At 32.4% G+C, this 26358-nt stretch overlaps 3 protein-coding genes across 3 annotated transcripts; all 3 read right to left on the bottom strand.

The window, feature by feature from the left end:
• Positions 1–1566: 1566 nt before the first annotated feature.
• LOC118030805 (abscisic acid receptor PYL2) lies at positions 1567–4865 on the bottom strand. Its single transcript, XM_035035080.2, has 2 exons — positions 3929–4865; positions 1567–2074 (listed from the first exon to the last, which is right to left on the bottom strand). Exon 1 carries the CDS (start codon positions 4541–4543, stop codon positions 3968–3970), a length of 576 nt encoding a protein of 191 aa, XP_034890971.1. The 5' UTR covers positions 4544–4865; the 3' UTR covers positions 1567–2074; positions 3929–3967.
• Positions 4866–8999: 4134 nt separating this feature from the next.
• Positions 9000–10367, bottom strand: LOC118030804 (transcription factor MYBS3). Its single transcript, XM_035035079.2, has 3 exons — positions 9933–10367; positions 9525–9718; positions 9000–9341 (listed from the first exon to the last, which is right to left on the bottom strand). The coding sequence occupies exons 1-3, from the start codon at positions 10225–10227 to the stop codon at positions 9111–9113; spliced, it is 720 nt and encodes a 239-aa protein (XP_034890970.1). The 5' UTR covers positions 10228–10367; the 3' UTR covers positions 9000–9110.
• Positions 10368–17769: 7402 nt separating this feature from the next.
• Positions 17770–25537, bottom strand: LOC118030803 (K(+) efflux antiporter 6). Its single transcript, XM_035035078.2, has 21 exons — positions 25110–25537; positions 24550–24593; positions 24022–24080; positions 23811–23889; positions 23672–23733; positions 23517–23592; positions 23305–23379; positions 22784–22855; positions 22623–22706; positions 21863–21931; positions 21681–21758; positions 21456–21544; positions 21234–21330; positions 21056–21109; positions 20223–20318; positions 19470–19658; positions 19300–19377; positions 19050–19094; positions 18290–18379; positions 18122–18158; positions 17770–17991 (listed from the first exon to the last, which is right to left on the bottom strand). The coding sequence occupies exons 1-21, from the start codon at positions 25330–25332 to the stop codon at positions 17915–17917; spliced, it is 1773 nt and encodes a 590-aa protein (XP_034890969.1). The 5' UTR covers positions 25333–25537; the 3' UTR covers positions 17770–17914.
• Between the last annotated feature and the right edge of the window lie 821 nt (positions 25538–26358).

Here is a 26358-nt window from a genome sequence, read left to right as displayed (position 1 = left end):
TTTTTTTTTTTCATTTTTGTTATTATTCTTTTTATTTTTTTTCTCCTTCTATTAATGTTTTTGTTCTTTTCAATTTAACTCTCAAAGTGAAAATTTGATGCTGCCCTTTAATTTATTTTTTATTTTGATTTTAACCCTCCTTCTTTTAATTGGCATTTTTTTATTTTGGATTTTTTTGTAAAATATGTTTGTTTTAATTTCATTCTTTAATGTTTCGTTTCCTAGAGAGTATGCCTTTTGATCTTTTCGTGTATAATGCTTCCGGTCTAATGACTCAAACCATGAGTTTGAAAAGTAATAGGGTTGACTTTTTTTTTTGTCTTATTTCTTTTTTGCTATCGTCATTTGACTTTGTTTTTTTTTTTTTTAAAATATAAAAATATGGCTATGTGGTTTTCTTCAAAAAAAAATTTTTTCTATCAAATTATCTCGATTTCATAACATAGAAGACATGTTTGTTGGGTTAATCTAGACTAACTCTCCCTTTAATATCCAGATTATATGTTTACCATGCTGGATCAGATTGGCACGGATCATTTGTTTTTTAAATCTTTTTTTACCCTATTTCATCCTTCCATGTTTAGTTGGATAAAAATTAATGACATCATCTCTTTGCTCTTGGACTAAAGCTTTTTTCCCATGTTATCATGAATATATATATATTTCCTGTTTATTATCATTGCCTCTTTTTTTTCCCCAAAATAAAGCTAACTTATTTGGCTAGTTAGAGTGATAACTCGAGTTATTGGTTTCTCTTTGTTTTTTAAAATGCACTTGCAACATTTAAAAGTTACTCAATCAAAAGGAATACAGACTTACAGTGTAACGAGAACACCAGTCTAGTAGTATAAATTAAAAGAGGTGGTGCTTTTTAGGTGCACCACCTCACAAAATACTATTTATTTTAATAATGTTTTTCTTTTTTTTTTCCCTTGAATCTATATTTATTTTTCTAATGCCATCCTTAAAAATAAATGGGAAAGGCGGTAAATGTATGCTTGAGATTATGGTATAATATGTTTTGTAAAATAATTTTTTATTTAAAAATACATTAAAATAAATAGTTTTAATTTTTTTTATATATTAGTATATCAAAATCATAAAAAAAAAAAAAAACACTTTAAAAAACAATGTTTTAAAGATTTTTCATGTTAAATACATTTCGAAACATCTCCTAAGACGGACTCCAACTTGTCAATGGATGCTTCGCTTTATCCTTTCATCAGATTCTCCAAAAGGGAGACTCTACTCTTGGAATTCCCCTTCCTCTCGGTGGCATGTTCATTTGCTCTTTGATCTCAAAGGAGATTTGCTTTAATCTTGCAACTCTCCAAGAATTTTGTCATCAGTATAAAAAAATCGGCACCAAGAGTTAACTAGTACTTTTATATTGATATAATGATATTTAATTACGTTTTATAAGTTCCATTAGATGAAAATTATATTGAAGGAGAGCCATTAATTAATTTATTAGTATATTATTCACGGTAAAAAGTTGAAATTCATTATTTCTCCACAAGACAATTAATTAAGATCACAAACAGTGCATTCAAGTCTTCTTTATTTTGTGAAGAAACAAAAAAATAATGCGGAAGAAAGTAGTAGAACAAAGCTTAAAGCATGCAGTTGAAGGCAAACAAAATCAGATTTTGCTGGCTACTTTCCCACGTAAAAAGTGGAAAAGATGGATTGATGCACTGATTAAAGATAAATATAGATGGGGCTACTAGTTAGGAGGTCACATGTCCTCCAATCTTACTCATGATCACAAGTGTCTGTATTAAAACTTTTTATCTTTATTTTGTCCTTGCCGTTGGATTCAGGGTTGACATTGAAGCCACACGAAAAGCTATATATATATATATATATATATGTTCACCCAATCTTCTTACCTATAAACCTCCTAATTAACAGAAATTAATACGCTCTCTCCCCCTTTCCCAATGGCTTTAAATCATATGATATGATCATGGAGTCTCATGCGAAACAAACCCATGTAGTATTAATATTTGTTGCAAGTAAACTTCAGTCTCGTACATCATTGACAAAGGCACAAATATGGCAGCCGTTTCTCCTGTAAACAAGTTCAACCTTGCTTTTGTATTAGTGTACACGAAAACTAATTAGCAAAAAATTTATTATAATTAGCATTTATGGTTGGAGATGAGAGATGTCACTTTGTACATATCCATATTATATTGAATAACTGGAAAATTACCAAATAAAAATATAAATATATTGACATAAACAATACTGCCGATAAATTACAATATTATTTAGCAACGGAATATTACTTCGCTATTTTTCTCAGTATTCACTAACATAAATGTTCATCGGTAAAAATCAAGGGAATTACAATTTGAAAGGAAAAAAAAAAAATAACATGCATTATTACAAATAAAATTATTGAGAAAATATTTCATCGGTAATATTTTGATGAATTCATTCAGTAATATTGAAGTTATAACCTAACAGCCGACCTCCTTCCTTCATTTCTTCTTTTTATGCAGAAAAAACAAACAACACCCCTTTAGTTTGTCTAAAATTAATGCTCAAATCATCACAAATTTATCCACTCTAGCACTTACTTTATCAACATCCCTGATTTAGTTCAATTTTTTTTTTTAAATTGCTTCATCAAGTAAGCAAAACTATCCCTCATTTTTTGTTAATTTTTTGACATTCTTATGTAATATATGTAGTTTGTTTGTGTGTTTACTTGATTTATAGCTTTTTCTATAGAAATTATGCATTTATATATGTTAGAGTCTGGTTGAGATTTTGAAAAATTATATTTAATTGTCATTTGATAAAATTGAGTTTGATTTTGTAACTTATGTGTTTTATAATGAATAAATAATGGCTAATTTAATGAGTACGTTTTATATTTTATCAATTTTATTGTTAAGCTGAAAATTTTAATAAATTTAGAGAAATTTGTGTTTTTTAGAGAAAATTAATAATAATTTAGGGATATTATTAAAATATATTGAATAAGTTTTGAGATAAACTAATAAAAGCTAATTAGTTGAGTAATGATAATTTATTTAGTTCATATTATTAATTAATACATATTATCATAATGTTCTATATAAGTTTTATATAAATAATGAATGATTATTCGTTTTATGAAAGTATTGAATCTCACCTGAAAAGTTGCGTATGATGGAACTAATATTCAATAACCGATAGATTTATCAATGATTTATTTGTCTATAACATGCCATATTCACCAATGACATTATCAATAGAATGATGTTCGATATTTTTTTTGTGTTTGGTGTGCTTTTACTATCTACAAATCAATTGGTGATTATATTACTCATAAAATAAAAATCATCAACAACATATTTTTTTACAATCATTTAGTGTTTGTGATTCTGTTGATAAACTTTTTTCAAACAAAGTTCTTGTTTAAATAACAATGAAATATTCCATTAGCATTATACAATATTTTGGTTGTGTATGAGTACCAAATTGGTATGATAGTCCTTGGAAAACATTGAGGGAAAATTATGTTTCTAATTTGGGAGTACTATTTGCGTTGCCACTTCATGAAAAAAGAGTGCATATATAACTAAAATTCTATTTGATTTGCACTCTACTTTCTGCCATTGATTATTCAACACTAGCTAGATTGCTTTAGTTAGTTGACAAAAGGAAAGTTTGTAAGAGAAGAAAAAAGAGAGGAGTGCGTTCATCATTTGTTGTGAGCTTTGGTTAACTTATTGAATAGAAAATGATGACGTTTTTTTAAAACAAAAGTTCATAACAATATAGCTGAACTTGCCTAATAAAACTAAAATATACAAACCAATTAATTATACCAATAAGAGAAGAGAGCAGAAAAGGGGGGAAAGGGAAAGAAAACCCAACTTGCAAAATCCTTAACTGACCACTAATAAGATTTCAAATAGGGGAGTCTTACCACGATCGATAATCATCATCAAAGGAAATGATTTTAGAATCACTCGTGGCCATGCAGAGATGTATTGGCAACCACCGCCAGCTTTTGAAGATTCAACTTCACAACAGTGTCCACAAACATCTTTGTATCTTCAACTGTATTGCCATCTGGTATGTCCACAATATAGGACTCCAAAACAATGGTGTAGACCTTGTCTTCCTTGTTAAACTCATTAACTGATGTAACAGACTTGTAATTGTTTAGCCGATGCTCGCCCCCAACAACCCTAAAGCTTAAAATATGATTCTCATCATCCAAAATCTCTAGCCTTTCAGTGCTTGTAGAAGCTGGAATCCCGGAAACAATCGTGACCTCTCTGATGCTGCCCACACCACCGTCACCAGCACTCATGTTGCAGCTCTTGATGAAGTGCTTGTATTTTTGTGGGTTATCAAACCTACGAACAAAGGGCCACACAACATGAGCTGGGGCATCAATACGTTGGGTTATGAGGGACGTGCATGTGTTGGGTACTGCTGCCTCAAATTTGTGGTACGTGTCAATCAAGGGCTTCAGCTCCACGTATTCTTCTTGGGTCAAGCCTTGTGGCACTGGTTTGGCGTGGTTAGCATCCATGCTGGAAAGAGCGGCTAGTTAGGCCTTCTGTTTGAACAAGAAATTGAGCATGCAAGAAGAAGAAATGAAGATAGATGGAGGAGGAGGAGGAGGAGGAGGAGAGGCAAAGACAAAGCAAATAATGTGAACTGATCGATACATGGACGGCTGGGGATATATATATATATATTAAAGAGCTGGGCTTAATTTCTTTTGTTTTTCTGACAGAAGTGTCCTTGGCTCAACAAACTTGTCAGGGCCATGCTTTTGTCCAAACATTAAAAATGTGATTACTTCCAGGATGAGAGAATTGAGGGGTGGCCCGAACATAACTATAAGAGGAAAGTGTCTGTGTTTAGCATAATACAAATGTTGGTTGTATCGATTTACCTGCTCGATTGTGCTTCTCTTTAGGGAATGCTCGAGCATAAAGGTAGATATGTTTAACATTTAACAAGGTGCTAATTAAATAATTAAGAAGCAAGATGGTGCTTTGCAAAGGTGTTTGTGTCGATGTTTTATTATAATTACTAATTAATCACTAAAATGACGTATGCTATTTGGAACTAATTGCATGGTTTCTGCGGCCTTCCTCTTTCAGCCATTTTAGTGTTCTTTATTCCTTTGTTTGATACGTCGAGAGAATCAAACTTTGACCAACCCTTCCTCTACTAGAAACCTATAATCACTCAGATTCTGCTTAATTAATCATATGTATATCAACCCTCAAGCCGAGAACCCAAGTGTTTTTTGGTTGATTAATACATTATTAATTAGCAATGGAGACGTAATTGCTGGTGGGATGTTTGGGATCCGAAGAATGAAGACAAATTAATGAAAATGGAAGAAAAGGAGAAGGAGAGAAGAGTAAAAGAGGGAGAAAAGAGACAAGGAGGGGTAAATGAAGGGTTGTCGCCATCGTTGAAAAGGCAAGCTGGAGATTCGAGGATCATGTGGGAAGCCTAACAAACTCCCGCGTGACCCATAACTCTACTTTGCATTATTTTTATTATTATCAATTTCTTGTATTACCACTTCACAGATTTATTTCCCAAATTCTGTACTGCCATGTATTTCCCCACATTAATTGTGTACATAGAAATTATCTTTAATATCAAACAGATTTAAAAAAAAAAACATATTTTAATATCGGTTGAAGAAAAAAATGATATATATATATATATATATATATATATATCCCTATTTTACCATAATTATAATAATTTTCTACGTGCATTTGCAGATGGAATTATATATTTTTTTCTTAGGTTAACTGAGAAGTCCATTGGCTCTTAAGCTGCATAGCAAAGCACTTAGACGTCCTTCAATTTTGAGGTTTACCAGACAACTTTACATCAAAGCTACCTGACTGGCATCGATCCACTTATATATGCATGCGTGTAATCTCTGGTCTTTATTTCCCCTGGACAAGAAGATGAAATGAATAACAGCACACATGATTTTTGTCATGTAGCAGCACCATAAATTAAGAACAAAGTGAACTTGCCCTTCATTGGCTTCCTTTTCTTTGGTTTTCTTGGAAAAGTTGTGTGACTAAAGGGAGAGACATGGTCATGTTTATGAGGAGCAAGACTGGAAACAGGTAAGCACAGCTCTGCATGCATGGCTGTATGCTGCATTTTGCAGAGAGGACTTTGAATTCAAGTCAGGTGCATTTCCCCTTTTCTTTTTCTTTTTTAGTTGGTGAATGAGGTCATGAATTAGGTGCATTGTTTAGAGACTGTACTTCAGAGCAAAGATACTAACCGAGGGCTCCATAGTTTATACATAAGTCAACCATAAATGTGAGGCGATCCAGCCACTTCCTTATGGGGTCAGTCTGATTTATATGAAAAATATTCTATTAATTAATTGCAACCAAATCATTGAAATTAAAAATGGCCCCAAGTTGAAATACTTAATTCATGAAAAAGAGCAAGTTGATTTTATGATAGTTGCAAGGCAATAAAAAAACATTAATCATACCTAATTGAATCTTAAATTCAAAATGATTCAAATTAATATCCACTCATTTAATTTCTTCATGTCTCTCATCTGATCAAACGTGGAGAGGAGGAAGATAACCAAAAAAATGGAGATCGGCAAGGAGCCCCTGATCGCACTGGATTCCTTTGTCCTCTATTATCTCCTCCAATACACCAATTGGAGGAACCCTTGACCTTTTGCATAGCTACTTTAGAAAAAAGGAGACACAAGTCTTGGAGTTATGCTACGCCCTTTAGTCCTTGTCTTGTCTTCTTTCTACTCCCACATGGATAGGTGTGTTGTCTTTAGGGCTGGCAAAGGAGAAACAAGACACTCACCTAGCTGGATGAAATCTTTCCCCTCTTCTTTAGCTCTTTTGTCGAGTACCTAGGAATCACTTGATACATGGTCGTGTGCTATATAGTCAATGGTTTAATCACAAGAACAAAAGAAAAAAAAAAGTTGGGGAAAGATGAAAGAGGTGCATGGTTCGAGCATGGCCTCTTTCTGGCGAGCTCATGATACTTAAGGAAATTATTTGAAATTATAATTATGATGAAGGTTATAATTTAAAGTATTTTTTATTTAAAATATATTAAAATAATATATTTTTTTATTTTTTAAAATTTATTTTTAATATTAGTATATCAAAAAAATCTAAAAATATATAAAGATATTTTTTAACAAAAATAAATTTAAAAAATTCAAATTTACACTGGTTCCCGAACATACTCTAAAAGCCTTTATGCCTAACATGAGAAGTATATAATGAATACTAATGGGTTTTGATGTTAAAAAAATAATTATTATTTGTGTTTGGTGTTGCTGGTAATTAACTGCTGAATGGGTGTATCTCTTATGAATGGTGGGCCTAGGGAATTGGGCCTATATAAACAAGACTCTAAGGCTGATAGTCCTCTAAGAGTCTGCAAAAAGAGGTCACGGGCCAGATTTTTGGGCCCTGCTAAAGAGTGCAACCTCTACAAATAATGGTACTGTACATTCAAGTGGGAACGGAGATGGGCTGGGTGTCCGGCCCATTAACTCAATCCCTTACCCGTTAGTATTTTTTAATGATTATTTATTAAGCTAGATAGAGCGGGTAGTCGTTTTATGCTCTAAGAAAAGCCGCCAAAAGTAATTCCGGCGGTGGAGATTTTATTTTATTTATGATGGGATCTGTATAGATCATCAACATGAGCAGGAACTCCGTTGCTCTTCAGGTTAATGTTTTTATTATGTATTTGGTAATGCATAATATATTTTAATTAAAAATATATTAAAATAATATTTTTTTATAATTTTTATTTTATTTTTTATAATAAATTAAAATAAAATAAAATAAAATAGAAGTACATTGCCCTTGGAACCGAGTACCCACCACTTGTACAGCTGGGATCTTTCAATTGACTTTTGGAAATGCGGTATAAAAAATTTGAATTTTTTTTAAAAAATAATATTTTTTAAGTATATTTAAATTATTTTAATGCGTTAATATTAAAAATAATTTTTTAAAAAATAAAAAATATCATCTTAATACATTTCTAAATGAAAAACACTTTGAACTGTAACTACGACCATAATCTCAAACAGATGTATTTTGATTTTTTTTCTAGTTTTTTAATAATATAAATCACATCAGACTAAACTAAAATTAATCCGTTTAAACTGCACCAATTGAAAATTTTAAAAATAAATAAATATGGTTTGGGATTAAAATCAAAACAAAAAATAATTACCCCTCTAAACTCCACCAAGGAGAGATGCAATCATGCAATAAATTGAAACAAAAATATTTATTTTTGTTATATCTATATATAACAATCAGTTACATAATTAAATAAATATTTATCATATACAATATTATTAAATTAACACATATTTTAGAATATATATATACATAAATATATAATGGAGTGAAGAAAAATATATTATTGTCCGTTGAATCAAGTTCTAATAAATATCAACAAACGAGATTTATAAATAACATATAATTAAAATGGATCAAATGTAATTAATTTTATAAGTGGTCCTAGATTATTTCAGACCGTATGATCAAAAGAGGTTTTAAATGGTATGAGAAAATAAATATTTTTTTTTATTTTTTACAACCATGCATGATGCATACTTATAATATTTTTAATTTCTGATGGTTCACTGAAAGCCCCATTAAAACTTTTATTAATTCTTATCATGTTCCTTCCAAATCCGTGTCAAAGAAATTTTTTAATAATTAGTGTCACTTTTTCATGGACCTACCAAGTGCAATGCCATGATATGTCATCATCAACCTTGACCCAAAATGTTGAGCTTAAAGGGCTAGTTCTAGCTTGAAAAGTCTCTAGTTTTTTTTTTTTTTTTTAATTAGAATCTTAAACCATGACAAGGCTTGAGTTTCTCCTCTCATCAGGGAGCCCCCACGATACTCTAAAGTTAGCCAGCCAAGATTTAAAATTAAAGAAAATAGAAAAGCAAAGACTACCCAGTACTATTTTCATGGCGATTTGGCAATTAAATAAATAAATTTGGCTATAAAAGAGGACATCGCTGATTAAAGAGAAGGGGAGACTACAATGGAGTTGCGTCTGGCAGTGAGTGTTAGCTAGGCTTTGCTGGGAGAAGGAGAGCTAGAAGTTTTGGAGCCGACTTGTTCAGGACTTGAACATGGAAGCAATACAGAACGATGACCTAAACCCAACTCAGAAAAACTAGTGCAAATTGGAGAAGCTACTGTGCTCATCAATGGCAACCCTCCAAAGATATTGTCGCCTTCAATTATGACCTCAGGAATGCTAGCAGCGACCTGCTGGATTGAGCTAGAACCATTCCCAACCTGTCGAGATATAATTTTTGAATTATGTGTGGTAAGATTTACAAGTTAAAGCTAGGAATTTCAACTTTTAATGGAAGTAAAATCTTGACTTAAATTTGTAGTAAAAACCAAAAAACGACTTAAATCAAACTGCAAAACAAACACAGCCTAAATTAAGCATATAGAAATGATGGTGATAATTACGTCGAAGAGACTGGGGCGTCGTTTTCTTTTAGTGAGACTGTTTTGCCTAAGAAAATATTTCTGTGCGTGACTGGCTACTTGGGTCGGAGTTCTTGTGGTCACAAAGTTTCTTGAGATACCCCTCCAGTCACCCTTGCCTAGCTTCTCGAGGCCTAGTAGAAAGATCCGGTGCTCCTCCTCGGTCCACGGCACACCTGACCATGCATGAAAAGCCAACCCCCCATCAAGCCAAGTCACATAAATTGAACCAAGAAATCTGTGAAACACAGCCGCGAATGATCGGTTTGTAACGACCATCATACCTCCATGGATGATTAATTCAATTTGTGTGCAGAAAAGATGATGAAACTAGCTACATGTGTGAGGGTGAGTGGCAAATTAAGCAGCACAAAAACTAGTTGAACTCACTCTTCTTCCTTTCTGGAGTGCGTCCCACTTGGCCATCGGAGAGATATCCATTGGAGAGGAGGTAAAACTCGTCGCCGGCGTTAACCTGCGGTGAATTGGATGACGTGGAAGAAGAAGGCGTGGTTGATGAACAAGGCAAGCTACCCACACTAAAACTCTTCTTCATAGCAGGAGAAGACGACGGAGCTGGTACGTCCAGCTGCACGCCGAAGAGCCTTAAACTTTCTTTTTGAGTAGCTGTGCAAGTCCTTGAGTTATGGCCGACGTTCCCACAATGCGAGCATTTCCTGCCCATAATGATCAAACCAGCAAACTTCCAAATCCACACAAGACAGAAACTCAGGGATGGATAGAGACCGGTACTTATGACTGCTTGCTGATCTATGGTTAGTGATTCAAATGACGAGATTTCTTTTCTTTATATTTTCCACCCAAGCTATTGCGCGCTCTCTCCCTCACAAGCGTCCTGCGATTTATACCCTACATGCTGACGTTTCCTTGTCACGTCACCAACCCACGGACCAGGAACACTATATTGGTTTGTGGGAGGTTAATTGAGTTTTTTTTAATGGAAAAAAAATATATTTAAGGGATGATAGTTTTTTTTTTTTAAAAAAAAAGAAGTTAGAGAATCAGGTCATTTATTTTATTGGATTGAATAAATTCAATTAATTTAATCATAATATAAAAAGTAGAAAGTAACAACAAATTAATTCAATAAAATAAAACTGGCTAAAGTTAACTTGGATTAACTTGTAAAATTCGTGATTTCACACGTGAGATCGAGATAACCTCATTAAAGATGAAATTGAAAAAAAAAAATCAATTGTAAAAAATGATCTTAAAAAAAAATTAAATCAACTTGGGCTAATACTTTAAACTCGTAACCCGGATCATGAGACTTGAATTATCCTATAGAAGGAAAATCTAAAAAACAAAATCATGAATCCAAATTCCCTGTTAACAAATCCCCAATCAACAAGGGAAAAGAATGAAAAACAAAGTTTGAATAAAAAATAATATGAAACAACAAAAAATAGAAAATAAAAGAGTAAAAATGATATCTAACAAAATAAATAAATAAAAGGAATAAAATGGTGATGGATGTGATTGAACAATTAAAAAATGATTAAAAAAATTAACAATAAAAAAAATAAGAACTAAACTTTACAGATAAAAAAATCAAAGGAGGATGAAATTGAAAGAAAATCTCAATTCTATGAATTGTTTAAAATAAAACAAACAGTAATAAGGACAAAATATAAAATACAAACAAATTAAAGGGTTAGTTTAAAAATCTATAGGATCAACACAAAAATCGAGGAGAGAGGAAAAAAAAAACTAAAAGGTCATCGATGACAAACTGGATGTTCATTAGTCACACATGTCGATCAAGGTTTGAGGGATTGTTGTGAAGATTCAAACGTCATCGTGTAAGTTGGCATTCATCCATTAACTAAGTGACAATAATATTTTAGAAGAAGTAAAAGAAGTTAGAGAATTGGGTCATTTATTTGATTGGATTCAATAAACTCGATTAATTTAATAATATGATAAAAATTAATAGGTAGTAACAACAGATTAATCAAACAAAATAAAATTGGTCCAAGTCAACCTGGGTTAAATTGCGAAACCCACGACATGAAACATGAGATCAAAATAACCTCATTGAAGGATGAAATTGAAAAAGCATTAATTGTAAAAAATGATCTTAAAAAAATTTTTAAATCAAATCATGCTAACCTTTTAAACTCGTGACCCGGGTTATAAGACTTGAACTATTCTATAGAAGGCAAATAAAAAAAAAAATAATGAAGCTAAATTCTCGATTAACAAAATCTCAATCAATAAAATGCCAAGGTAATAATTAAGAAGGAAAGTTTGAATAAAAAAGAATCTAAAACCAAAAAAAAGCAAATAAAAGAGTAAAAATTAAATTTAACAAGAGAAATAATTATAAGAAATAAAATGATGATAGATGCGATTGAAAAACAAATTCAATTACAAAAATGATTAAAAACAAATAACAAAATAAAAAAGGAGGACCAAACTTTACAAATAAAAAAATCAAAGAATAATGCAAATAAAAGAAAATCTCAATTCTATGAATTATTTAAAATAAAACAAATAGTAACAATGACAAAATATAAAAAACAAACAAGTTGAAGGACTGGTTTAAATGTTAACAAGGTCAATACAAAAATCAAGGAGAGAGGAAAGAAAAAAATACTAAAAGATCGTTGATGCCAAATCAGAAGTTCTTTAGTCACATATGCTGGTTGGGGTTCGAGGGATTGCCGTGAAGATTCAAATGTTATTGTGAAAGTTGGTGTCCGGCCATTATAAGACACCATACACGCTGTTCAAAAAGCATGGACGTTATAATACGCGCTCGCATGAATATCACGTGCCACCCACTTTTTCAACATCAAATAATTTTGTATACACTTTAAAATATCAAATTATCGTTGATCCAACTCATTAATAACAAACAAAAAATGACGAAAATATCAAAAAACCCTAGATCCAAGTTAAAGATAGTTTGAATTCAAGAGTAATATAATCATTTTATTGTGTTTTTCAAAAGGAAAAGTCAAAAGCCCTTATATGCTAATTTAATTTTTTTTTAAAAGATTATATCAGTCATTTTATTGTGTGAAAAAACAATACAAATACCTTTCTACCCCCTTTGCCCAGGTTATTTAGTGGAGTTGATATGACAGTAAATCCTTTATATTAAGAGAGATACAATAAAATTTTAAATATAAAAGTTTAATTATTAATAGCAATAAAAGTTTTATCATTTTAATTTTAAATTGAGATACATTGTATGATTAATATGTATGCTATAATTTTTTTTTATCAATTATAAGTTTGATATTTTTTTTTTTTTATGTTGATAAGATGCTTGGAATAAACTATATTCTTATAGTTTTGAAACGTATATAAAATTTAGTATTTCCTCAAATAATTTTTGTTTAGCATTTATCGATAAACTAAAGAATCTAGAAGAGTCCTTTAACATGGTGTAAATACATGCATTTGCATCGATATTAATGCGTCTAAGATTTGGCACGTTTGATGTATGGGACGTACAGAAGAAGTAATGTACCCGAGGACATGGTTGTTGAGAGGGATCGGGGGATCCACCATTGTTGGGAATGCCTCCAGAGAGTAGAGACGAAGGAAAGGTGTGATGTTGATTAACCAACGCCATTTTTGTTGAAAAATTAGACTTCAGCAGACCATTCCTTGAACCCATAAATTTAGTACACGAAGCGAATAATTAATTAATACTTGATTATTTGATAACAACAACAACAATAATTATTATTATTTTAATTATAACAATAATCAGAATGCTTTTTGGATATTTTTTCAAGTAAAAACAAGTCGAAAATTTATGATAGAAAACTTAAATCTTGAATTTTTACCTATAAGTATTAAGCAGACAAAGAAACAGGAAGTTCTAAGAATAATATTACATAATGTTGGTATGAATATAAAACATGGAATTTCATTTTTAAACATTAAAAAAAAAAAAAATTCTCTCTCCAATGTAAAGAAGATATTTTCTCTTCAGCAATATTTTATTTTTATTAATTTTTAAAGGAAACTATGTTATACTAACTTGATCTATTAATTAGATTGGAAGCCCCTAATTTAGCCACAATATATACTCGAAAGCCCTCTTATAACCTAAACTCTAAGTCATTTGTTAGCTGATTAAAGAGCTAATTAGCTTATCATGGAACCTAGCTCATGATTAACGCTTCTGGTTAAGGGATTAGGTAAACAATTACGAAGGCAATTCGCTCACCAAGAGCTTCCCTGATTCGTTGATTTCAATTGTGGTTGTAATAGTAGCTCGATTTAATTATTCAAAAAAAAAAAAAATAAGAAGAAAAGACGAGAGAAAGTAGCAGTGATTGAAGATTCTCTCTAATTATCTAACTAGCTTTACCATAAAGCAAGGTCCCTATAATTGATTGGTGTGACGCAACTTTAAGAATAGAACACTCGTAAAATTAGGCAATGGACGACCAGGTTGATGTGTGAAACGTGACGTTGCATGGACAGATCGGGCACTGGGATTTGTTGGCTTACGCATCCCTGGAATCATGACCTGCATGTCCTGTAAAACAAAATTCCATGGCTATGCCTGAGATTGCAGCGGGATTGAGCTGATCGCCGTCGTCAAGTGACGTCAAAAACCACCGGAAGCAGCCGCGTAAAGATGGCCAAATCATGCATTAGAGCTCGAGAATAATTACATGGGTAGGGCCAGAGGCGGAGCTAGGATTATTTGTTAGGAGGGGCCAAAATTAATATAATAAAATATAGTATTTATTTTAATTTATTGTACATGAGTTATAAAAAAAACCTGTATAATTTAGTTTTATTCAAATACTTACTACAAATATATAATGACTTTTGTATAAAGTAAAAAGTTCGAAGCAATATCAAATTAAGTCAAAGCAACTAAGTTAATTTCATCTTCATAATATATTCATCACTTTAATGTCGTTGGTCTTTATACCTATCAAATATAAACATACAAAGTATATAAGAAACATTAGTTAAAACGAAGTATTATTTATGTTCGATAAACTTTGAAATAAACAAAAAATAATAAAGAATGATTCTCACTAATCAACGCGGGTTCTTTGTAAACTGAAGCACATTGGAGTTGCTCAACCATAACTTTAACATTACACATTATAGTTGGTTCATTAGGCTGTAAGTTATCAATATTTTTTTTTCAAAAAAAAAAATCAAAATTCTTCTGATTTTGTTTCACTATTCAACCTAAAATCAAAAACATATATCGTGAGAAAAAATTGATAATTTTGGTGGCTCTGCTAAAAACAAAACATTAAAAAAATCTAAGTATAATCAAAATAAACCAATAAAATATATCTAATTAATTAGAAGAAAAAAAACACTATAACAAGAATTCAAAAAACAATTGGTAAAACTAGCAATCTGAGAAAGTAATAAAGCAAAAATGATAGAATTATATATATATAAAAAAACCTCATTAAATTATTAACAAACATCTCAAAACAAAACAAAAATAAATTTTAAATTTAAGTTACCTTGTTTTGTTTGAAAGAAAAATAAATTAATTGGTGGCTCTACTTCAATCTTTCCGTTAAAAAATTTTACTTGTGATTTATATTTATATTTTAATTTTTGACCGGTTGCAGGATTTTATTATGCAAAGTAATGATTTTATATTTACAGGATTTATATTAGAGCTGCGTAAAATAATTCAAAGAAAATTAAATTGAAAAATCACACTTAATTATTGTAAGAAAACTCACCTTTTTAGAATAAAAAACCTCCTCCACACTTAATTATCCAATTATATATATATATATATGTATGTATATATATATATATGTATGTATGTATAGGTGTATACAGGGGCGGAAGGATATATATCTCTTTTTAGGGGGGGCCCGGGCACCTGCTTGCCCCCCCTTCCTTCCGCCCCCGGGTAGGGCGATTCTGTAACTATATCACTTCTGCATTTTGGAAAGGCACTGTGCCATTCCTATGATGTAGAAAGGCTCTTGATTTCGCCGGTCAGTTTGATTACATCCTCAAAGGTAATCACAGGTGGAAAACATGGACGGAAACAAGGAGAGAGAGAGAGATTCTTACTTAATAATTAATTTATATTGTCTACAAGATATAATAATTTAGTCAGAATCATAATTATTTCCTTAAATTATCCATACAAGACAGCTTTGGACGGGAAAATTTCTCCGGTTAGTCATGAAGGGTCGCCTTCACTTTACTGTTCCCTGCACATGCTTTTCATTTTACATCACACATTATTATTTTTATTATTATTGTTCTTATTAAATTTAAAAGTTAATGGACAGTACCGATGCAAGCACTGAAAAAGACAAGCGCCAATCACGACGTGAGAGCACTTGTCTCTCATTTTAAAACTAGTTTTCATCTCCCAAACCTGCTTTGAGTTCTTGGGTTTTACCCAGATTTGTTTATCTTACTTTCTTGATTTTCTTCGAGTCTTTTGAAGATTGTTTTGTAACGATCACTTCATCATAACGTCACCAGCCCATGCTTCTATACAACACGTTTTTATCAGAGTAACTCTTTATTCCAAAAAACAAGAAAATAAAAGATAAACACATGGAAACTAATTTATTTTAATTAATTAATTTTAACCTTAAACATTATGAAAATCTAAAGACGGAAGAGTTATTGTGGATCCATGAAGAAATAGGTGTCAGCATCCAGCTTAATACTTTGATAGAAACGTGTCGTATAGATATTAATTAACAACATTATGATAAAGCGGCTTTTACACGATAAAATGAAGAGTTGAAGGAACAGTTAATATGAGAAATTGGAGAAAGTTCCCTGAGAAATTTACAATATTTAGAGAAAAAAAAATATTTTCTTTGGTGAAGAGTAATGATAGTGCCAACCAGAATAATGGAACAATATCTAAGTTGGTGGAGGGTCACCTTTTTTTAATTAATTAAATCTAATAGGCTTGGAAAAATATTGTTCTGACCCAGAGGTATCGTTTAGTGGAACATTGATGATGGCTTTGATATTCCCATGAAAAAATTATTGAATTGGTTATGGAGGGCAATTGAATCTTTTTATTTATTAGTAATTTTTAGATTTATCATGAATTTATAAGTTTTCATGCTTTTTTATCAAATACTCTTGAAATCAAAATTCTATAAACTCAAGGCTTCTTTGTATTTTAATATTTGTTTTTTTTAAAGTATTTTTTATTTATAAAATATATTATAATAATTTTTTTTTACACCAAAACAATCTAAAAACATTAGAAAATAAATTTGAAACAAAAACTATTCAAATATTTTTAAAAATACAATGATAATGCAAGATAAAAAAATGACTAAATTATACTTCCTAGAGTCTGTTTATTTTTACTTTTTAAAAGTGTTTTTTTTAATTATTTTTTATTTTAAATTAAATTTTTTGATATTTTCAGTTTTTTTTGTTATGCTAATGTCAAAAATATTTTTTAAAAAATAATAATATATATATATATATATATATATATTTTTTTTAAAAAAAACACTTAAAAAATAAAAGCGAACACTTAAAAACACCTTCTTATTAGTGACATAGATCGTGGCAAAACACTTACGTATGTTGATTTTCTTGCCAAGCTAGGCTCTTGTAGCTGAATCCAAGGTAATCAGTACTCGCGTCTCCCGAAACTTGGTTGGGTTTGTATTCGAGGTGTTTTCGGTTATTAACACAATTTAGCCAAATAATATAGATAAAAAACATTTGGATGAAGTACATAATTTGATATATATTTTCTTTAATAAAAACATGATATTTACAAATATCACGGTTAAGAAATATAATAACCTAAGATATCGCGTTTTAAATCACGACATCTTATCATTTGAAATGAATGACGCAATGATTTTACACAAATGTTGAATCTTTAAGGTGCTGGCCAGAGATCTGCTAGCCAGCTCAACAACTTTGGCTCATGGCAGCATGAATTTATGCCACAAAATCTTGCCTCGTGACACTTGTCTTTGCTGCCACGATGACTGTGGCACTTGGTTCACCTTGGGATTCGAGTTCTGATATCTGGCCAACATTTTTTGGTGTTTTTTTTTTTTAAATAATGTGTTTTATGTGCTTCGGCAAATTATAGTTTTTCTAAAAAAATTTGCTCCATACAGTCCGGTTAACATTTCACGAGATTCTGTCCATGAGATTCTAAAGATAATATTTACATCTGCCCAACAGTGGCAGTAAAAAAGCCATAACATTGAGATGAGTTCTCTCAACGTGATTGTAGAAAAATCATAAAATTGAACAAAAAGAAGAATGCACTATGCACATGTTCATTTTACAGATTCATAAGACATCAAGTATGGGTTACTATGAATTATCACTGTAATTCCGAGCTGGATCGAGCATATGATACAATGAAAAAATCATGGCAAAGAAAATTTCCTATCTAAATCGAACGCAAAACTTCGTGCCAGTCCTAGAGGAACACAGTCAACTTCATCTGCACAGAGGGATGAAAAAAAGCCGCAGCATAGTGTTAGTCATATAAACTTGACATACCACTTAATGGCATATGTACGGAGCTCATGAATCATGAGGTTCTTCGACTAACACACTAATCCGTTGTTTACCACTGTCTGATCGGAAGTTATCTCCTTTAGATCCAACCTGGAAGTCAAAAGCGCACAGTTAAGTTTAGAAAGAGATCAAGCGGAGGAGGAGCGCTAAATACAAGTGAATGGCCGATCCGACCAACAGCTGCAAGTCCATGTCTAGGCAATCAATTCATCAATGCTTACCTCGACTGCGCTGTCAGGAGGGAACCACCGTAACAGCACTCCAAGATGCATTACAGCAGGGATTAGCTTGAAAAGCAGAGTCGTTGTCACCTGCAGGGATGTTGCGTAAGTCAGCATCTGTCAAAATGTGTGCAGGCAACAGTAAATTGATTCCCTTTCTATTGTTCGCTTTTTTTGCAATTCAACACCACTAGAAATTTCCTTCTTAAGCAATGAAAAATACATAAAAAAGCATTGCCCACTCTCATCACAGATCTAGCTTCCAAATGACAGGCATGACTTGGATGCACAAAGTTTGTCCGTCATTTAAACTTCTTCTTTTACCATCACATTTATTTCAAGATGCATGGCATTAGTACCAGCAACTGCTTTTCCCATGTTCATTCTCATTTCCATAAGCAAAAAATTGTTACTAGCGAAGGTCAATAACTTAATAGGATGCTATGACCATGCAGAGCCTGTCTACATTTTATCAAATTAGTGTCCCATGTCCATGTCCATGTCCATGTCCAGAGTAAAGCTAAGCATCAAAGGGATTTGAAACTGGAGTGTGGATGCAAAATTCACCATCCTATTCGAATGAACATGATAATCTAAATATGCAATTAAATTGCAGAGACAACTTAAACTAGAATTGCATGTAGTTTTCTGATACCAACAAGCAATTAATGGACCAGGGCAAGTCAGATCCAACCTAAAAAAACATTGCAAACATACAATCTATAAATTTGACAAACTTAAGTAAAATAAATCACCATACCAAGCTAAGAGCTGTTGTCCCAAGAAGCAGCAGGTAAAGTTTTCCCTGAGAATGATCAAAGTATTAGCTGGTTAGCTCTTCATCATAATCTCCAGAGTCTCTCAGCAGGACTTAAGGGCAATTCCAGTAAATATTACCACAGACCACCATTAGCAAAAATGTAGAAGTCAACGTAGTAGATACAAAATTCTCTTTTCCAGAGTTCTCTATTTGAAAACTTTTCCCAGTAAACTGTAATAGTACCACTTACCTCAACTAGATGAAGATTAGAAGCACGGCTAAGAAGAACAAAAGCAAACTCCCCTATTTGTGCCAGAGACATTCCAACCTACACATTTACAAAAATACATTTAGGTTCCCTCGATTAACAACCAATATTCTTGAAATTAATAGAGCCAGTAGGCCATCATAAAATCTTACAAGAAGTGCGGTCTTGTTGTTGTAACCAAATCCCTTCACAACTGTTGTGATTATGGCTGTCTTTATTATGATAACCAATATAACCGATGCCAGTAATATATCAACATGGCTCCAGAGAAAATGGACATGGATCAGCATCCCAATGCTGGCAAGGAAAAGAGCAGCAAAGAAATTCCGAATGGGTTCAATCTGCACAAGGAACAAGTTTCATGTGTGGGATAACTAGAGAGTACTCTGGTACCAGTAACAAATATCAAATGTCAAAAGCCTGATAAAAGAACCAATAAACTATCATTGCAAAGATGAACTGCGACTACAATGCATAATAGCATTGTGGTTTTACACATTCACCATAGCCTTCACTTTATTCAATGTGACAGCCCTGAAGAGCATCTAACATTCACAGTCTCTCATATTCATTTAGCAGAAACAAACAAAACTTGCTAAACCTAAGAGAAAAATATTGCCTCCATTGATTAGTTAAAAAAACAACAATAACAAGAAGCCCAAATTCAGTTAAGGCAGCCAGTCAGATTACGATAGCAAATCATTGCTGAATTCTAGTGCCACCATGGAAAGCATAACAACTTTCAAGAATCTCCTGATGGTAAAATATGTTTACATCACAAAATAAATGAGAAGGAATCATTTCTGTTTTTCATGGTTCCAACATCGCCTTAGATGCCACATAGATTACAGTATACAAATGCATACAACTTTCATTGACAAAATAGCATACTAACTATAACTTACTTGTTCTAGTGTATGCTGAGCAAGATCAGTTGTTGATATCATCACCCCAGCAGCAAATGAACCCAGTTCTAGACTTAGGCCAAGCTTATCACTACTCTGAAATGTTATAAAATAAAAAAGCAGATCATAGTGTCATTTAACCTGTAATGAAAAGAAATTTATAGAGGTAGCCATCTTAAATTATCTCAAGAAACCCTTTAAGATGAAAAGCAAAACGGAGAATGCAAGGACTTCATTGATAATAAAATGCAACACATCAAAGCTTTAGCAGATGCAACCGAAATTATATAACAATAACAGCCCAGTTAATTATAGCAGTATGTGACATGCCAAATACACCACTCTTATGTTGGTTCCTCTATCTTTAACATTCTCAGGAGGAATCATCTAAACCAGATGCGAAAATGAAAACAGATCCAATATCTTATTTTTAGTTAGAAAAAAAACAATGTTAAAAAACTTTTAAAATGGAAAGCTATTCTTGGATCTACTATGTCCCATACAAATTAATTATGGTTTCAATACATGGCATATCAATAATTTCAAATATCATGAAGCATTTCCTGATAAACAACCTCTATTCATGAGCTTAACTCTAATACAAGACTTCACCACCACAATGAAACACCTCAGACATTTAAAGCCACATGCAGCATCGCAATTCACTGGTTCAAATGCTCTAAGTACAGCTCTTTAAGAGCTACTGTTTGATTTCTGTACATAAATAGAAACCCAAATGAAACATAGCAAGCAATAATAGGAGTAATCATAAAGGCGTAACGAAGCAAAATCAAGAGTTGCAGATAGATTGAAAACAAGCAGATGAAGCATACCCAGGCTACAAGCAAGCAGAACGCGACTGTTGCTAATTGATAGAGTTCATTGGTCTGCAAAAATTCATTAATGTCTTAGAAAAAAGACTGATGTAGCTAAAACACACATACACATTTTTTTTTATACGCCCACAGCAGAACTTCTTTAAAACAACTTATTTACCAAATAAATGTGTACCTGTGATGATAGGCTCATCATCAATTTAAGAAACCATGGAACCCAAGTACGAGATAATATTGACAGAACAGCCAAAAATGCAATCAACAACACCAACCTGGAAACAAGAGTAAGCATATTACAACAGATAAATAGCTTTACCGTGCCTGAACACACATGCACATATACATGCTAACTCCAAAGAAAAAAGTTGGCAACTCATGATAATTAATATTTACTTACACTTTAGTCATGGACATTAGTCCTTGAAGAACACCGGAAGTTCCACATAGAACAGGAAGCAGTGCAAACAGCAAACCAACTGCACAGTCCTGAGAGGTAAAAAAATTCCAAAGTTGTAAGTGGTGGAAGGAAGGAAAGTTCACATAGATAACTTAGTGCCAGAAAGTGATAATGACACTCAACAAACAGAAGTGCGATTTTAAGGATGAGTGTAAAGAACCCAACCTGCAAAATTAGAGTTCCAATGGTGACTTGCCCATGAAGGGAATTAATAGAATTCTTTTCCATCAAGAACTTCAATACCTGCATCAAACCATGCACCTTTGAGATCATTGCATTACATTGTGAATTCTATAATGAGAGCGAAGGTTCAAGTGACTCATGATACATTAGGATAAGGTTTTTACCACTGCTGTTGAAGACATTGAAAGGAATGCACCAACAAACACACCCTCTGAAGACTTGCCACCGCATAACTGCAAACAGCATCAAATCAGAACTGCAGCATCAAGAATGAATAACTCTATGCAATATACTCTAATTGCCAAGAAAAAATATGAATGCAACATGCTCTGCAGAAAAACCAATCGCATAGTACCTCTGCTGTGTGTGCACCACAATGACAGGTACAAACTAGAGGTTTTATCACCAGTGGGTTAAAATAAAGAACTCAACTTCAAAACTTTTGTATGATAGAAAAGATGCATATTGGTCCAATTTTACAATGAAACCATGCAGCAACTACCTTAAACACTGAATTGGGAACCATGAGGCAGATTTGAACTCTAATCCCTTTACCACACAGGTATGAAACTTGTATGGCAGGATTGTCTTTAGCAAAAACTCATTATGGTCAAAGCCTGATGCCAGAATCTAAGAGCCACAAATTATTGAATGGGAAAAACAAAGATGATGCTGTGTTGAATATGGGATCATTTCTATAACTGTCATTCATTTCAAATTGTCAGTTTCTCAGCCAAAAATTGCATATGTTGAATCATTTCTTATTTCTTCTTATAGATGTTTTCTAGAATGCGATGTTTGGTTCCTTGTGATTGGTTAAACAATCAATTAGTGTATACTTTGGTAAAAGTGGTCTTCACATATTAACGAAACTCAGCAATATAATTGCATATAATTTCTGAAACAATAAGTAGATAATCATACCATGGCTGTAATGCCACATAAGAACATGAATAAAACAATTTCAAGCAGACCTCCTACAACAGCAACTGCCCGGACAACTCGAAGCTGAAATTGAAGAAGATGAACTTTGAATATAATATTAATGAAAAAACAAAAATTGAAGAAGAAGGTTGAGAACTAACCTTTGTTGTTGAAAACTCCAAGCCCAAGGCAAAAAGAAGAAAAATAACACCAAACTGAGCCACCGTCTCAACCTGACAGATGAAAAACAAGTGAATTGTAAAGTTGGTAGAAGAAAATTAGCATCAATAACAAGGTAAGCTAGGGCATTAAGATTATAAAATTGCAAACAATAACTCAGAAGATTGTCATTGGTGTTCACAAAACATCATAAGAAGATAATATGGAATCTTGTTTATAGTTGCAATTACAACAGAGGTGAACCATTTAACTATTGATGGCGAAAACTATATTTAATACCCTCAAATATTAGAGAACGTTCTGATGTAAAGAACAATCACTTTTATGATTGTGAATCATCAGAATTCTAAGATTCAAAGCTAAAATGATCCAATCAGTCGTTACTACTAGATTATGCATTCAGAGCCTGTAATTTATCCAAGTACAACACTAAGGCAGAGAAAGAATCATCCAGAAAGGTTTTAGGGGAGCTGGTAAAGGAATGCATATCTATGCTACATACTTGAACCATTTCACTGACAAAGTTAAATCCTCCAGGACCAATAATGGATCCTGCTAGCAAGTATCCAGTGATGACCTGCAAGAATTTACCATTAGAACAATGATATAAGAGTAGCATGATGAGATGGTATAATTTAACTAAATGAAATGCTCCGACATTGATATAGCATTGCAGTGAGTCATGAACTAAGCAGAGATCAAATATAACCAGACCGGTTGTCCAGCACAAGCAAACGCAATGCCACCACAAGTTGCAGATACAATGACGACAACCAAATCTGATATCAATCTACAAGGCAATAAACTCAGATTAAATTACCAGCTGAGAAAGAGAAATAAATTGAAATATAAAATATCAGTACACTTACCGCAAGTCTAGCTGCAGCACCGGATATTTTGATTTAAAGTTTGAAATAATGAAGACATTATCCTGAAACAAACAATTATTTAGCAGGTGAACACTAGCAATGTCACCAACTCAGGATAGGTTTAGAAAAGCAATCACACCTTTCGATCTATCAGTGTTGGGGTATCTTCTGGTCCATTCTCATTGTCCAAATTAAAAACATCATGAAATTTAAACGACCTAAAATGAGATTCAGAAGAGAAATGTTTCAGAAGATATAGCAGGATTCATATACCAAATAAAAGCAAAAGCCAACTTAAGGTTTAAAAAATAATAAGGAAAGCCACTAATTTACAAGACAGGAGCTTATACTTTTCCTCTTTCGTGTCATTTTTCTTCGATTTAACTCTGGCAACAGTTTCCAAAACTGCCTGAGCAACGAAAAGGTATCAAGAAGATATGTTCAGCAAAACTTGTTCTAAATGAATCCAAACAAGAGGAAAGATAAAAGCTCTAAACCAAGCAGACTTTTCTCAAAGCAACTAGATCAAATTTATGATGAACAAGAAAAAAAGATCATAACCACAAGTAGAGTACAAGTGAAAAACACCGCCATTGCCAGTTTGTCTCATCACAATATAAATTTCGATTAAAACACTACTTGATTAGAATCTCAGTATATATGGAGAGAATTATAAAAGCATGAATTAGTTAAAAAATTCTAATAAACCATAACAGTGAATCAAAGCGAATGGCATCATCTGCCTTCTTGAGTGCATTGTGCCTCAATCACTGATTATAATGGTAAATAAATTCATCTTGCATCCAAAACTAAACGCTCCAACGGAGTCAAATCTGCTGTCATTCAAAATTTGAGAAGAGAAAAAAAAAACAACCAACCTGCTGTTCAGCTACGCTGTTGTTGAAGCTTCCGGCATCAGTTGCTGCCGATAAGACAAAATAAGTGAGGAAGGAACCATGATTAGCTAGGTGATGAAAATATGCATGCAATGATCCGGTGATTCACATCTTGCACAAACAATAACAACATAGTAGAGTCTCAGCGCAAATTGAATTTCTGGACTCTATTGTACTGTCATCTACCTTCACAATCTAAAATGCACGCAGGTCACTATATCATCAAATCAAGCCTAACAATTAAAATTGAATGAGATTTAAAGACCAAAAATCCTCAATAAGACTGATAAACCCATCAAGTTTTCGATCCCGAGATCGAGTTCGTCAGTTCTGAGAACGAATCTAAGAAGACAAGATCTAATCCTCTATATATCAATGGTACATTCCCCGTCAATAGAGTAAAATTCACCAAAATGACACAACAAATGGCAAGCGTTAATAACAATATATATATATATATATATAATTAACTAAATTAAGCATGATGAAATACTTCTTGAACGCAATATCAAGAAGTAAACCCTAAAATTAAGAAAACGAACCTTCGTTTTGGTCATTCTCAGTGAACTCTTTCTCGAGAGCTTTATCGATCATATCAGCAAAACTACCGCCTTCTTTAGGTTTAGGTAGAGAAGTGTTAGAGATTGAAGCGTTGGCGGTGAATTCGAGCCGATCTGAGTCGGTGAGTTCGTCAGCGAGTGAGAGGGAAGCGAAACAGAAGAGGAAAAAAATGAGTTTGCAAAGAAATGGTTCTCTTCTCAACATTGCTTGGAGGAGAAACGTCAACGTTGATAGATAATTTTCTTTTTTTTGTGGGAGGGGGGGGCGGGGTGGTTCTGTTTTGCTTTGGGCGCTGAGAGAGAGGGGGAGAGAATGCAGGAGAGCGTAGTCAAGTAGAAGTCATGAATCGAATATGAAGCAAACCAGAAGCAAAGATCTAATTCTCCAATTTGCTTTTTATTTATTTCTCTGTTTTTTGTTATTTTTTATTGTTTTTCTTCTTTTTAATTGGAAACGGGACTGGTAGGTTTTTGGGAGTTTGATAATATTAATTTTTACAATATTTTATTTTTAAAAAATTATTTTTAATATTTACATATACATTACAAATATTTGAAAATATAAATAAATAAAAATAAAAAATAAAATTTTAAAAAGCATTTTTAAAATATAAAAATAAGGGTGGTTTAGTTTTAGTTTCAAAAGAAAGGCGATGATTTAAAAGGTTTATTTGCTTAATTTTATCGATCAAATCTTAAAAGATTGATTTATTCTTTAAAAGGTATTAGATCTGTTTTCTTAACACTTTTCAAAAAAATAATTTAATCTTAATTATCACGTAAATTAATCCAATATTATCCTTTAAATTTGAAAAACAAAATCAATTGGGCTCTGCAACAGGCACACCAGGTGATATGCTCAAAAATATTTTCTTAATGAAGGTTTTGATTTAAATCTGAATAATTTGTGTGTGTAACTGGGCCACAGGCAAAAGTATATTTTGTCTGAAAAATGACTAGAATAGTGACAGTGGTTTTATTTTATTTTCTTATAGAACCCACAAATTAGGGAGATATGGGAGTTGAGAGAAATGCAAGTTGGGTGCGTTTGTAGCTGTGTCCTTTGACTAGAGTTCAAAACCCATGATCGACATTAACAGTGTTTTCAGGGTGGCCTACTTTGTTAGGCATGTGGGTCCAAAATGTGTGGGTATACAAAGTTTTCATTACATTTATAAAATTATCTTCTTATTTCCATATAGAAAAGGTAAGATCCAACTAAAAGTAACCA

This window comes from Populus alba, chromosome 6, assembly GCF_005239225.2.
Source record: "Populus alba chromosome 6, ASM523922v2, whole genome shotgun sequence".
NCBI lineage: Eukaryota > Viridiplantae > Streptophyta > Magnoliopsida > Malpighiales > Salicaceae > Populus > Populus alba.
Note: the sequence above shows the minus strand (reverse complement) of the source record. Positions and strands in the feature narration are given on the sequence as shown.

Bases quoted from the DNA above. Each gene is read 5' to 3' on its own strand.
- LOC118030805 (XM_035035080.2), bottom strand. From the start codon at position 4,543: ATGGATGCTAACCACGCCAAACCAGTGCCACAAGGCTTGACCCAAGAA.
- LOC118030803 (XM_035035078.2), bottom strand. From the start codon at position 25,332: ATGTTGAGAAGAGAACCATTTCTTTGCAAACTCATTTTTTTCCTCTTC. The intron at 24,081-24,549 runs GTTGGTTGTTTT...TTCGTTGCTCAG, and splicing joins ACAGCGTAGCTGAACAGCAG to GCAGTTTTGGAAACTGTTGC. The intron at 19,378-19,469 runs GTAAGATTTTAT...GTAAATGTGTAG, and splicing joins ACAACAAGACCGCACTTCTT to GTTGGAATGTCTCTGGCACA.
- LOC118030804 (XM_035035079.2), bottom strand. From the start codon at position 10,227: ATGGGCAGGAAATGCTCGCATTGTGGGAACGTCGGCCATAACTCAAGG. The intron at 9,719-9,932 runs GTGAGTTCAACT...ATGCATGGTCAG, and splicing joins CACTCCAGAAAGGAAGAAGA to GTGTGCCGTGGACCGAGGAG. The intron at 9,342-9,524 runs GTAATTATCACC...ATATCTCGACAG, and splicing joins GACGCCCCAGTCTCTTCGAC to GTTGGGAATGGTTCTAGCTC.